We start from the raw sequence: 14,073 nt of genomic DNA, 5'->3' as shown, positions 1-14,073 counted from the left end.
GCTCAGGGCTCAGGGTCGGGGGTCTCAGTGGACCCCCTTGATTTTCATGCACACCTGCTCCTGGGTGGCCAGGCTGGCAGCTCTCCTGCCCTAGATGGCCACTTTCCTGTGCCTAGTTGTGACGGGGCGACCCCTCCCCGCCCCCTGAGCTACGCCGAACAGGCGCTGCTCTGCATCCGGGGGGGGCCGGCCCAAGAGTGGGGCTGGGAAACGCCGGCAGCCCCACCGGCTCACAGCCGCGGCGCGGCAGGAGGGGAGGGGCTAGGGCGGGAGGACTTTCCCCGCCCTGACGAGCTCTGGCAGCGGCCAACCGGGGGCAGGAACGGGCGGCTATAGTCCCGCCCCGGCCTGTGACGTAAGAAAGGGATGCCTCTGGCGGGAGGCTTAAAAGGAAAAGCCTCGCCGCCATAAGGGGGGGGGGGGGTAGACCCGGGAGAGGGGGAGAGTCGGGTGACACCCTCGGGGCGGGAGCACCGCCCGCACCCAGATCACGGCACCGCAGCCCTCCAGTGCCGGGGGGGGGGGGGGGGGGGCGCGATAGGGTCGGCAGTCTGTCGGCCAGGCAGAAGGTAAACACCCCGAGCGAGGAACGCCGGGAGGGGGGGAAAGGAAGCAGCCCAGGGCAGAGCCCACTTGGGCTGGCGGGCTGACGAGTTAAGGCAGGAGCCCCGTCAGCCGGACCGGAGCAAGACAGTTCCGCGTCCTTAGGGCCCTGGGCTGGGGCCCGTGAGTGAGGGCAGGCCCGGGCCCCCCTTTCCCCCACCCCACAGTGGGGGAGATTGCATTGACGCCCGAGCAAAGGCAAACCGCCTAAACACGCAGCGGCGAGCCAAGACACTGCCGGAGAGCGGGGTACACTGGGACACCGGGAGGTGCCGGTCAGATGCCGGGGTACACCCCGGGTACGCCCAGGTACACTAGTGCTGAGATCGTGGACGAGGTCCACGATGTCTGCACGAGCCCAGGTGGGTGCCCGCCTCTTGCGGTCCCGGGCAAGCTCCCGGGAGCCGCCAGCCTGGTCCCGGGAAGAGGGGGAGGGCTGGGGGGCATCGGGTGGGTTGCTCGATCCGTGCCAGGTGCAGGGTCTGCTGGCTGGGTGCTGGCAGGCTTGCACCTGGCACGGGCACCGTAGCCAGCCTGTGCCCCTTTAAGGGGTCCGAGGCCGGGAGGGGGACAGAAGAGTTTCCCTGGTGTTGGCCAGAGTGGCCACCAGGGAAACCTGGGGAGGGCTAGCCTCCCACTAGTTCAAATTAAGGGGCTACACACCCCTTAATTCGAACTAGCTTGTTCGAACTAGGCTTAATCCTCGTAAAATGAGGTTTTCCTAGTTCGAACTAAGCGCTCGGTTAGTTCGAATTAAATTTGAACTAGCAGAGCGCTTGTGTAGCGCCTATTAAAGTTAGTAGTTCGAACTAACTTTGTAGTGTAGACATACCCTTAGGGATAATGGTAAATTAACAAATGGGACTAAGGATGTGGAGGTAGATATTACCATATCCGAGGTAAAAGCCAAACTTGAACAGCTTGATGGGAGTAAATCGGGGGGCCCAGATAATCTTCATCCAAGAATATTAAAGGAACTGGCACATGAACTTGCAAGTCCATTAGCAAAAATTTGTAATAAATCTCTAAACTCAGGGGTTGTACCACTTGACTGGAGAATTGCTAATATAGTTCCGATTTTTAAGAAAGGGAAAAAAAGCGACCCGGGTAACTATAGGCCTGTTAGTTTGACATCTGTAGCATGTAAGATCTTGGAAAAAATTTTGAAGGAGAAAGTAGTTAGAGACATTGAGGCTAATGGCAATTGGGACAAATTACAACATGGTTTTACAAAAGGTAGATCGTGCCAAACCAACCTGATCTCCTTCTTTGAGAAAGTAACAGATTTTTTAGATAAAGGAAATGCAGTGGATCTAATCTACCTCGACTTTAGTAAGGCATTTGATACAGTACCACATGGGGAATTATTGGTTACATTGGAAAAGATAGGGATTAATATGAAAGTTGAGAGGTGGATAAGCAACTGGTTAAAGGGGAGACTACAGCGGGTCATATTGAAAGGTGAACTGTCAGGTTGGAGGAAGGTTACCAACGGAGTTCCTCAGGGATCAGTTTTGGGGCCAATTTTATTTAATCTTTTTATTGCTCATCTTGGCACCAAAAGTGGAAGTGTCCTGATAAAATTTGTGGATGATACAAAGTTGGGAGCTATTGCCAATTCAGAAAAGGATCAGGATATCATACAGGAAGATTTGGATGATCTTGTAAATTGGAGTGATAGCAATAGGATGAAATTTAATAGTGAGAAGTGTAAGGTTATGCATTTAGGGATTAATAACAAGAATTTTAGTTATAAGCTGGGGACACACCAGTTGGAAGTAACGGAGGAGGAGAAGGACCTCGGAGTCCTGGTTGATTATAGAATGACTATGAGCCGCCATTGTGACATGGCCGTGAAAAAGACTAATACGATCTTGGGATGCATTAGGCGAGGTATTTCCAGTAGGGATAAGGAGGTGTTAGTGCCATTATACAAGGCATTGGTGAGACCCCATTTGGAATACTGTGTGCAGTTCTGGTCTCCCATGTTTAAGAAGGATGAATTCAAACTGGAACAGGTACAAAGAAGGGCCACTAGGATGATCCGAGGAATGGAAAACCTGTCTTATGAAAGGAGACTCAAGGAGCTTGGCTTGTTTACCTTAACCAAAAGAAGGCTGAGGGGGGACATGATTGCTCTCTTTAAATATATTAGAGCAGTGGTCCCCAACCTTTAGAGGCTGCCGGGCGCCAGGGGGCGTGGCCGTTCGCCTGCCGGGTGCCAGGGGGCGGGGACACATGCACGCCTGGGGGCGAACGGCCCCCCCCCATAGCCGCGTGCTCAGGGGCGGCCCCCCCGCGCCCCCCCCCCCGCAAGCGCCGTGCTCCCGGGGCCGGCCCCCCCCTGCAAGTGCCGGGTGCCAGCGCCCCCTCCAAATGCCGCACGCCTGGGGCCGGCGCCCCCTCCTCCCCCAAGCGCCTCACGCCCGGGCCAGCACTCCTACTAAGCGCCGCGCGCCCGGGGCCGGCGCCCCCCTCCCCCCAAGTGCCATGCGCCCGGGCCGGCGTTCCTACTAAGTGCTGCGCGCCCGGGGCCGGCGCCCCCCTCCTCCCAAGCGCCGCGCGCCCGGGGCCAACGCCCAGGGCACGAGTGGCCAATTGGCGGTGCTCCCGGGGCGGCGCTTACCATGCGCCCCGGGCCGGCTCCAGCACACAAATGGCCGGGCGGGCGCACACAAATGGCCCCGCGGGCGCCATGGCGCCCGCGGGCACCGTGTTGGGGACCACTGTATTAGAGGGATAAATATCAGGGAGGGAGAGGAATTATTTAAGCTTAATACCAATGTGGACACAAGAACAAATGGATATAAGCTGGCTAGTAGGAAGTTTAGACTTGAGATTAGACGAAGGTTTCTAACCATTAGAGGAGTGAGGTTCTGGAACGGCCTTCCAAGGGAAGTAGTGGGGGCAAAAGATCTATCTGGTTTCAAGATTAAACTAGATGGGTTTATGAAGGGGATGGTTTGATGAGATAACATGATCTTGGTAACTAATTGACCATTCATTATCAGTGGGAAATAGGTCAATGGAGAGATGATAGGAGTTACTATAGAGAACTTTCTGGGTGTCTGGCTGGTGAGTCTTGCCCACATGCTCAGGGTTTAGCTGATCGCCATATTTGGGGTCAGGAAGGAATTTTCCTCCAGGGTAGATTGGCAGAGGCCCTGGAGGTTTTTTGCCTTCCTCTGTAGCATGGGGTACAGATCACAGCTGGAGGATTCTCTGCATCTTGGGGTCTTCAAAGTATTTGAAGGCTTCAATATCTGAGATATAGGTGAGAGGATTATTCTAGGAGGGGTGGGTGAGATTTTGTGGCCTGCACTGTGCAGGGGGTCAGACTAGATGATCATAATGGTCCCTTCTGACCTTAAAGTCTATGGGTACGTCTAAACTACATGGCTCCGTCGACGGAGCCATGTAGATTTGTTGTTTTGGCAAAGGCAAATGAAGCCACGATTTAAATGGATGCCGCGCTGAGCCGACAAACAGCTGATCAGCTGTTTGTCCGCTCAGCGCGCTACTGTGGATGCTCCCCTGCCGACATCAAAGCCCTTTGTCAGCAGCCCCGGTAAACCTCACCCACGAGGAATAACGGGGCTGCCGACAAAGGGCTTTGATGTCGACAGGGGAGCGTCCAGACTAGCGCGCTGAGCGGACAAACAGCTGATCAGCTGTTTGTCGGCTCAGCGCGGCAGCCATGTAAATTTAAATGAAGCCGCGATCATTTGCCTTTTCCTATGTGTCTAATCTACATGCCTCTGACGACATGAGTCTATGAGTCTATGAGTAATCACCTATTCCACTAACATTCTGAATTCTGCTTCTATCCTCAGTACTTTAAGGCAAACAGTAGGTACTATGCTGCTGCAGAACTTTCCCTCTCTCATACATAAGCCATCAGAGGAGGACTCTATCACAGGAGTTTGTGTCTAACCACACTCTATGGCTACGTCTAGACTGGCATGATTTTCCGCAAATGCTTTTAACTGAAAAGCGTCTGTGCCAATCTAGACACGGTTTTGCGCAAGAAAGCCCCAATCGCCATTTTCACCATCGGGGCTTTTTTGCGCAAAACAGTTTTTACCTGTCTACAGCGACTGCTTTTGCGGAAAAACTTGCCAGTCTAGACGCAACCTATAGGGGACCCTTATAAAGAAATTGGTGAGAGTGAAAAATCAAGAATATCATTGCAGTTTTAAACAAGGTTGCAATATTTTCAAGCTGGTTGAAACTAACACCGTCTAGAACTTTTGCATGAAACTGAGCACATTAATTTTCTAGAGTGATTTCCAGACTAGAGAGATTTGGATGAGTATCTAAACAGAACTTTTATACCTTCTGAGGTCATAAGTTTAAATCCCTTGGGTTGGCATGTCTAAATGCTGGCCTATTTGAGGTCACTGCAAATGGGTTGCATACCCTGATGTCCAATCTTCAAGGACATGAAAGAATTCTGGAAACCCACAGACTTAAGGGTCTAAAATAACCCAGGCATACCAGACTCTTCCTTGCCTAGCGCTAGCACTGACACTGAACACCTTGCTCTGTGTCCAACTCCCTACCGTGGAGTCTGGGCCATCCAGAACACTTTGAATCAGTCTCTTCAGCTCATTGAGACTGGCACGTAGACTGCCAGCAGGGACATCTTTGGCTGATGAGGTTTCTGAAGACTCATCCATGGAGGAGTCTGTGGAGACTGCAGAGTCCGTGCTGTCATGTCCTCTGAGATGAGCGCAGAGATATCTGACTTGGCAATAGGCCTCCCAGAGCTGCAGTCTCAGCTGGAACAAGACAGCATTATATTAGTCCATGGACTTCAGGGACCCATGAGATTCTATTGCTTGTAGACTTCCAGGATGTGGCCATGTTGTTAGCTAGAAAAGTTCTTTGATGCACCCTAGTCTAGCTATAACATTAATGAAAACAACAATTACTTATCTAGCGCTTTTCATCTAGAGGTCTCAAAATATCATTCTCTGCAATGCACAGAACGGGAAACTGACACAGAGAGATTACTTTATTTGCTTAGTGATACATGGTGAGTCAGCATAAGAGATTGAGATAGAACCCAGATGTCTTGATATACCGCCCAGCACCGTGTCCACTGGATCACATTGTCTCATTGAACAGCCAGGACTTATTTGGCCATTGCTCTTTTTATATGTGTGTGTGTGTGTGCACATGGATTTTAAATGTATTTTACAATATGTGTTAGCAGTGCAGTCCTTTCTCTCTCTAACTGGTGTGCTCCTATGTAAGTTCACATAAGCATGTGCACATGTATTAATGCAGTGCTATATCAGATGAAAAAGAAATATTGGATGACTGGTGTGGTTTGGAATAGGCAGCGACTATGGGTTTCTTAACTGAAATCAGTAGCAGCTTTGTGTGGTGCAATTCCTTGCCGTTTGCACTAGTCTGCCATGCTTTCTAGCTACTACCTGTGAATGTTTACACGTGTGCATTCATGTGGTACACATGTACAAAGGTTCATACACTTTCCCAGGGGGTAGGGATGGTCATACCTGTTCTCTCTCTTGTTCCAGTTCTTCTGCCTCCATGCTCTGCTCAATCTCAGATAGCAGGGATGTGTTAAAAATTTGTAGACTTCTCTCTTCGCTAAGCTCCTCTACCTTTCCCTGGAGCTGCCGATTGGACAGCTGCACCTCCTGGAGCTCCAGATGACTTTGTTGCAGCTTCCAAAGGAAATCCAAGGAAAAAAACAAAACTAGTGACTACGATTGAGGCCAAGATGAATCTCTCAGCTCATGAAGAACCTTGGTGGGAGCCCTGAAAAGAGGGTTTCCACATGTGGGAAGAACAGTCTTTGCTGGCTTGTCTATGACATTGTTACCAAAACTTGAAAAGAACCACACATGAGCTGGGATCTAAAATATGTTGAAGGCTCACAATCACTAGGTTAGTTATACCTAAAATGTGTTATAAAGAATTCCAGAAGGAGCTAAGGAAAAACCAGTTAATTAGACAACACAGAAACAACTGAATTAAAAAAAAATCACACAACCATTTGTGGTTCAAAGGGATATAGTTTTAAACCCTGATCATTGAAACCCCAACATATCCACCGCATCTAAAATTCACAGAGAACCACTTTACTAATTTTTAACTCTGATTATGTGAATATTTCAGATAGTTTCACCCCTGTGAGGGATAACTTAAATTTCTGACAGGTACTGTCCTATTGCACCCCTTGCCCTCAGCCCCGCCCCCCAGGGGAGTGCAACACAACAGTATCTGTAGGAAACTTAAGTGTAGGGGGGGTCAGGACAGGAGCTTGAGGGGTGAGGAGAGGTTCAAGGCAGAGGGCTGGGGGTGTGGTGGGTGCAGAAGTTAGGATTGGTGGATGTTCAGGAGTCAGGGCAGGGGGCTCAGAGCAGGGTGTTGGGTATGTGTAGGGATGAGTGCGGAGTGGCAAAGGTGACATTTCAGGAGCCCGGGGGGGAGGTGTTGCAGCTGCACATACCAGGTTACTGTTGATCTTCTTCCCCTTCCCCTATCAGGGAGCAAGGGGAAAGTGCAAAGCCTGCTACATTCCTCTCCCTCCCCTTTACCCAGGGGAGGGACAGAGGAGGAATGCACACAGGGTGTGCACTTTCCCTGGTATGTGTGGCTGCAACGCCCCCCCCCCCCCCCCCGCCCTCCCAAAATGGCACTCAGGGGAGGGGACTCAGAGGCTGGGGCAGTCCCTGACGGGGGGCACACCTCCAACTACTGCCTTTAGCCTGCCTGCCTGCTGCTTCGCATGGAAGCCTGCAGGAAGTCCCAGGAGCCAGGCTGGGAGTGTGCCGCCTCTCCCACTGCAGCTGAGTGCCCCAGCTGGCTAACTTCTTGCTGGAGCGGTGCACCAGCTTACTTTCACCTCTGACCTCTGTTGCATAAATTGCTGGTTTCGTCCCCTTGGAGGCTAGTCTGATTTACCCCAAGAAGAGAGTCACACTTTCAGGCTGGGTCCAACTCAAGTTTATTGGTTGCAACCAAGGTACGGCTAAGGAACTCAATGTTCAAAGCAGAGCCGATCCCCAACATCTCATAGGCAGGGGTTCTTATAGGGTTAACATCCTTCCTGGTTTAGGTGCCTTAACATGATAGGTTACTTCATCTTTGACATTTAGCATTCCTATAGGTCAGGTTAATTTTCCAAATGAGGTTAAATACAGTGCCTACTTGCTGACTTTGCCGTTACAGCTGTGTTACATTCATTCACTTTTGCTGAACAATGGGCGAGCCATACTTCCCTTTTTCCTTTCCTGCTTGAGCCGGTCACAAGTTTAAAGGATGTGGAATCTATCCATATCTCTACTTAACAGAAGACTGGTTTCACTTCCCCTCGTCTCCTTATTATAAGTTATTACCTGTGACAGGCCTTGACCTTTGTCATGTCTTACTCCTATACAAATAGCAAATATATCTAAGCATTAGCAATGTATGTATATTGTACGTGCCCCTCATAGGGGAATCAATGGCTCCGGGGGATTTGACTTCCCTTTTACACATCACCTCTGAAGGGTATGCATGTGTTCATTTTAAACAAAATGTGGTTTGCAAAGTAGATATGCATAAAGAAGCATGCGGTGGCTCACCACCCTAGCAACAGCCTAGAAAAGGCCAAGGGGAGGGGGGTGAACTCAACATGTGGGGTGGAGAAGTACAAGCATGTGACAGACAAAGCCATATATGGAAAGGTTGAATCTGATTGGTTTAGAAGTTTGTGTTATATAACCTGTTATGTAACTGCCATGTGCTATAAAACAGCAAGGGGAGGGGCTCCTTGCTCAAGGGGCTCTGGCTGATTTTAGTACCAGGGGCTCTCCCCTTGTGCACATTGAATAAAGTCTTGTTGAATTGAATTGAATTGAATTGAATTGAATTGAAGACCCTTGATTCTGCCCAGCACCTGAGTCTCTGGGAACCGCAAAATCCCAACAGTTTCTTGGCGCAGCGAGCAGGGTGAGAAATATCCTTCAGGATCAAGACCTACAATCAAATTAGAGGGTGATTTTGTTCATTTTTCATTTGGTTGTGTGTCCCTGACCTGACTGGTGACCCTCACACCTTTTGTAGTAAGTGAATCTGGGTGCTGGGGAATTTAAGGGGTTTGTTGCAGTTTTGTAACATTTTGGTTGCAGTCTTAAGACACTGTACTTAGTGTGGGGGCGGGTTAAGCTGTAAGTTCCTCTGACTAAGTGTTGTTGAAGTGGGAAATCAAAGAGGCCATAAGGACCAACAGTTAATGTAGGGGCAGGTATAGCCATAAGTACCTCTAGTTAATGTGTTGGCTGGCCCAGATCTCCTAATTGGAAATTGTTATTAGTCTGTAAACAGAATTGTATTTAAAGATTTTGAGATTGGAGGATATTTAGGTTAAAAAAACGGGAAAGATGAAGGGATTTAGTGATCCACAATATGAAGAGTGTTTAATTAGTGCTTTTATGACTATTGTAGCAGTAAGTTTATTAGTTTTCTTGTTGAGATATTTTGGCTGTATGACTGAAAGAAAGAAGGATGACCACCCCCCATTACAGGTGGGCAACACTGATTTTGTGCATAAACCACAATATTTATCAGAGGAAGACGATGTCCTCAGTGTAGATGTGAGGTTGCTGGGTATGACAGTATGACAAGGCATTGAAACAAGGATATCCAACACATGCTGATTACCCAACTAAACATCCATATTATGTTGCCTGTTGGTGTATGGGGTTAAAAGACAGTAAAGAGAAGGACAAAATGGCTGGTATGTGTTTAATTGTTGATTATGAACAGCTGGTTAGAAAGTGTGATATGCTAAAAGGAAGGGTGGGAGAGTCAGAAGCAGAGGTAGAAAAACTGCAAACAGAAGCAAAAAACTATAAAGAAACAGCCTTGCAGGAGAGATCTTGTCCCTCAGCACCTTTGGACCCTACATGTGGAATGAGGGGATATCAGTCTGGTTTTATGGCTCCAGTGAGAGTGCACACTGTCCCTAATCCTAATCAAGGGGAAGGGGACCCTGCTACTGTGAGTCACCTGGAGCACACTCCTATGAGTCCATCTGACTTGCGGAGCATGTTAAAAGAATTGCCATCTTTGCAGCTTAATAACCCGAACCTACCCTTCTGGGAAAAGGTGCAGGAGCGGATGGTAGTGGGAGGCCTGCATGCTTTTGATGATTTCACCATGGTAAAAGCAAAATGTCCTGGCACAGCCTGGAGTAGAATTGCTGGTGGCTTTAATAACTCTGCATGGGCAACTGCTATTTTTGCCTCCTCAGCTGATATGGAGACTGCAGTGCGGAATTTCCGACAGGCTGTAACAGTGGCTTTGGGGCCAGGTACTAAGTTGTACTCATTATATGCAAACTGAAAACAGCGTCCAAATGAGCCATTTGAGAAATATGTGGAAGACAAGTTTGAGTTAAATCAACAGTACGGGGGGCAACAGAATGCTACTCGTGAAGATGCTGTATTCATAGAGGGGGTACTTGACGGGGTATGTGGCCCTTATAAGGCAGCCCTGAAAACTGGCTTTCAGCCTCCGGGTTATGCTGAATTATTAACTTGGGCTTCAAACATTAGCAAACACAATCAGGAACAGGATACAGGAGGAAAGGTGCACAGAATGCAAACCCGAGGACAGAAAGGAAAAGGGAAACTGAACATGAGTTTGGAAGATAACTTTGTTGCTGCAGTTAAAGCAGCAAATGTGGGAGGTGGTAATTGTAGTAACTGGAATGTTGGGCCATAACAAAAAGGAATGTTATAAGAAAGGGGGGTGGAAGAGCTGATCGGTGTATGAAGTGTGACCAGACAGGGCATTGGTCCAAGATTGCCCTAGTAACAAGGGTAAAGACCCTCTTGAGACTATGTCTCGGGACCAATTAATACAAATCCTCAACTCCATGAAAAAAATCCCCTGATTGGGGGCTTTCGGCCCCCATTGCCGTGAGCCAGTATGGTTCATCTGCACGTCCGTATCTAAATGCTAGGATTGGGGGCAAGTCGTGTAAAATCCTTATAGATACGGGAGCTTCAGTATCCATTACTGATATTCCAGGATTACCTTTGACTTCTAAATTTACTACTTTAACAGGGTTGGGGGGAGCAAGTATGAAAGCATATCTGACAAAGCCCCTTTTAATCGAGACAGAAGAACGTTTTTGGATGGGGCGATTTTATTATGCACCAAAACAAGCTGAAGGTACAATAATGGGAATTGACATGTTACGAAAATTGGGATGTCATTTGAATCTGGAGAGGGTGAGTCACCTTCATTGCAAATACCATCTCAAAAGTCTAGTGCTAATGTGCCTCTGATCTGTTCTTCTCCAGGTGAGCGTGTGTGTGTTGTGCAGGTGCTCTCTGAGCTGCCAGGACCAGAGGGAGTGTGGGCAGCCGATAAACTCGACTGTGGTTTGATGAATGTCCCACCAGTGGTGATTACAGGAAACCCTCCCCCTCCCACACGTCCCTATCCAATTAAGCCAGAGGCCCTGACAGCAGTAGAAAGCACAGTCAAAGAGTTGTTAAAGAGAGGAGTTTTGTAAGAAATACAGTCAAAATGTAATTCACCTGTCTGGCCTGTTAAGAAGCCAGATGGATCATGGCGGCTTACCATTGATTATTGAAATATTAACATACATGCAGACAGACTCACCCCCCTAGTTGCAGACCCTAGTACTATTCTTTCTACTGTACCTAGTGATCACGTAGTGTTTTCAGCCTTGGACATCAGCAATGACTTTTGGTCTGTTGCTGTGCACCCTGACAGTCAATTTTGGTTTGCATTTACTGTTAAAGGGAAGCAATATACTTTTACTCGCCTAAGCCAGGGTTTTCATAACTCACCTACTTTGTTTCATAGAGCGTTAGCTGATGTGCTGGCAAAGCTGCCAGACATGGCTTCTTGTGTTGTACAGTATGATGATGATCTTCTTATCTCTTCACCAGATCGCCAAACGCACATGAAAGACTTAGAAGTGATCCTGCAGCACTTGGCAGACAGTGGGGTAAAATGTAATGCTAGAAAGGCTCAGATTGCAAAGGAGGAAGTATCATATCTGGGGTACCTAATATCCAAAGGGTACAAGCGTTTAACTGTTGACCGCACTGAGGCTATTAATGCCTGCCCACGACCAACTACGGTCAGGGGAGTTAGGAAAGTGTTGGGGCTATTCAATTTCTGCCGAACTCAAATCCCCAATTATTCAAGGATTGTCCAGCCTCTTAATAATCTCCTGAAGGGTGCTGGTGGACCACATGAGGCAATTGAATGGACACTTGACTGTGAACAGGCATTTACCACATTGAAACAAAGGCTAAGTACTGCCCCAGGGTTGGAACTTCCTAATCCATTAATGCCTTTTACATTGTACACGCATGTCAGTGAGGGACATATGGCAGCAGTGTTAACGCAAAAACATGGGGACAAACAGCACCCAGTAGCATACTACTCTTCTAAACGAGATGCTGTCACTCAAGCAATGCCACCATGGGTCCAGGCAATGGAAGGGGCTTCTATGGCCCTGAATCAGGCCACACCACTTATTGGTTCACAGGATGTAAATATTGTTGTACCTCACGCCGTCCTTGCTATTTTATCAGGGAAGAAATCTTCAGCAGTCCATGTGGCAAGATGGACTCGATGGGAAACGAGCTTGCTAATGCCTTCGGTACATCTGCAAAGAGCATCATCGTTAAACCCTGCTACCCTCATGCCTACCCCAGATGAGGGACACCCACATCATTGTTGCCTTGAGGAAGAGCCCATGGACGTTCCATTGGTAAAAGAAACTGAAATACCTGGTGCCCCTTGCCTATACGTGGATGGTTCTTCCTTCTATGTGGATGGCAAGCGACACACAGGATGGGCCGTTTGTACTCAAGATGGACAGCTGGTGGCACACGGCAGTTTGCCTGGGGCATCTGCACAAGTAGCAGAACTGCAGGCATTAGTTGCAGCATGTGAAGCTGCGAAAGGTCATGCTGTAAACATATATACTGATTCTAGATATGCGTTTGGGGTTGTACATGATTATATTAACTTGTGGGTAAATCGGGGATTCCTGACGAGTACAGGATCCCCAATACAAAATGGGGGAATAGTGGAGAAACTTCATGCAGCCATGCAGAAACCTACTGAATTAGCAGTGATAAAAGTGAGGGCCCACACAAAAGGGACAGACCCTCATAGTAAGGGGAACCGAAGGGCAGACGAACTAGCTAAACGAGCAGCAGTGGAAGGTAAACAGATGCAATTGATTGACAGCCTCTCATAAAAACCCCAAACATTTTTGAATTACAGAACATCCAACACGCTGCACCAAGGGCAGAGACGTGGTGATGGATGGATAATGGGGGCAAACTGTGTGATGATAACACTTGAAGAGGCCCAGGAAACACATTAGTGTTACCAAATGTGCTGATGGGAACTATGATACAAATATATCACATGTTGGGACATGATGGAGCACGGAGGGTGATCCACCGGATGTCGGACACCTGGTGGCATCCTCAGCTTAATGCAAATGTGCATGATTATGTGAGGAGGTGTGTAACATGTGCTCAATGTAATTCTGCTCCCACAGTGAAAGTGAGAATGCGACATCAGCCAAGACCAACACAGCCCTTCACACAGTTACAAATAGATTTCATTGGACCTCTGCCAAGGTGCAGAGGGAAAGAATATGTTCTGGTGATCGTGGATCACTTTACTAAGTGGGTAGAAGCTTTCCCAGTGGCCAAGGCCACTGCGTCTGATGTAGCTAAAATATTGATGACCGAAATAATTCCCCGATGGGGATTTCCATGCTTCATTGATAGTGACCAAGGTATCCACTTTACAGGGAAGGTGATGAAAACGGTATGCATGGCACTGGGGATCAAACAGAAATTCCACTGTCCCTACCATCCCCAGAGCCCATGGACCTTCCATTGGTAAAAGAAACTGAAATACCTGGTGCCCCTTGCCTATACGTGGATGGTTCTTCCTTCTATGTGGATGGCAAGCGACACACAGGATGGGCCGTTTGTACTCAAGATGGACAGCTGGTGGCACACGGCAGTTTGCCTGGGGCATCTGCACAAGTAGCAGAACTGCAGGCATTAGTTGCAGCATGTGAAGCTGCGAAAGGTCATGCTGTAAACATATATACTGATTCTAGATATGCGTTTGGGGTTGTACATGATTATATTAACTTGTGGGTAAATCGGAGCTAACCGAACCATTAAAAACAAACAGACGTTTTCTGCTACAGGGAAAGACTGGGTCACCAACTTACCAGTGGTTTTCATGTCTATGAGATCCAGTCCTACTAATCCACATTCCTTATCTCCTTTTGAAATGCTGACAGGGCGGGCAATGAGGACGCCAGGAAATCTGTGCATTGGAGCGGGGGAGTTGTATGTCATGGGTGACCAGCTTGCTGAATATTGCAAATTGTTATCTCAGTGTGTCTCACAAGACCCCCGAACT

The 14,073-nt window shown here is 48.4% G+C and overlaps 1 protein-coding gene across 1 annotated transcript in view; it reads right to left on the bottom strand.

Moving 5' to 3' along the window:
* The window catches only part of LOC112547596 (BICD family-like cargo adapter 1), a 281,178-nt gene that overhangs the window by 132,132 nt on the left and 134,973 nt on the right, over nt 1-14,073 (bottom strand). The window contains exons 6-7 of the mRNA XM_075897779.1: nt 6,129-6,299; nt 5,166-5,384 (exon numbers count right to left, since the gene is read on the bottom strand). Of these exons, the coding sequence (XP_075753894.1) occupies nt 5,166-5,384; nt 6,129-6,299 (390 nt within the window). The remainder of the gene's footprint in view (nt 1-5,165; nt 5,385-6,128; nt 6,300-14,073) is intronic.

This window comes from Pelodiscus sinensis, chromosome 15 (assembly GCF_049634645.1).
Source record: "Pelodiscus sinensis isolate JC-2024 chromosome 15, ASM4963464v1, whole genome shotgun sequence".
Lineage (NCBI taxonomy): Eukaryota > Metazoa > Chordata > Testudines > Trionychidae > Pelodiscus > Pelodiscus sinensis.
Note: the sequence above shows the minus strand (reverse complement) of the source record. Positions and strands in the feature narration are given on the sequence as shown.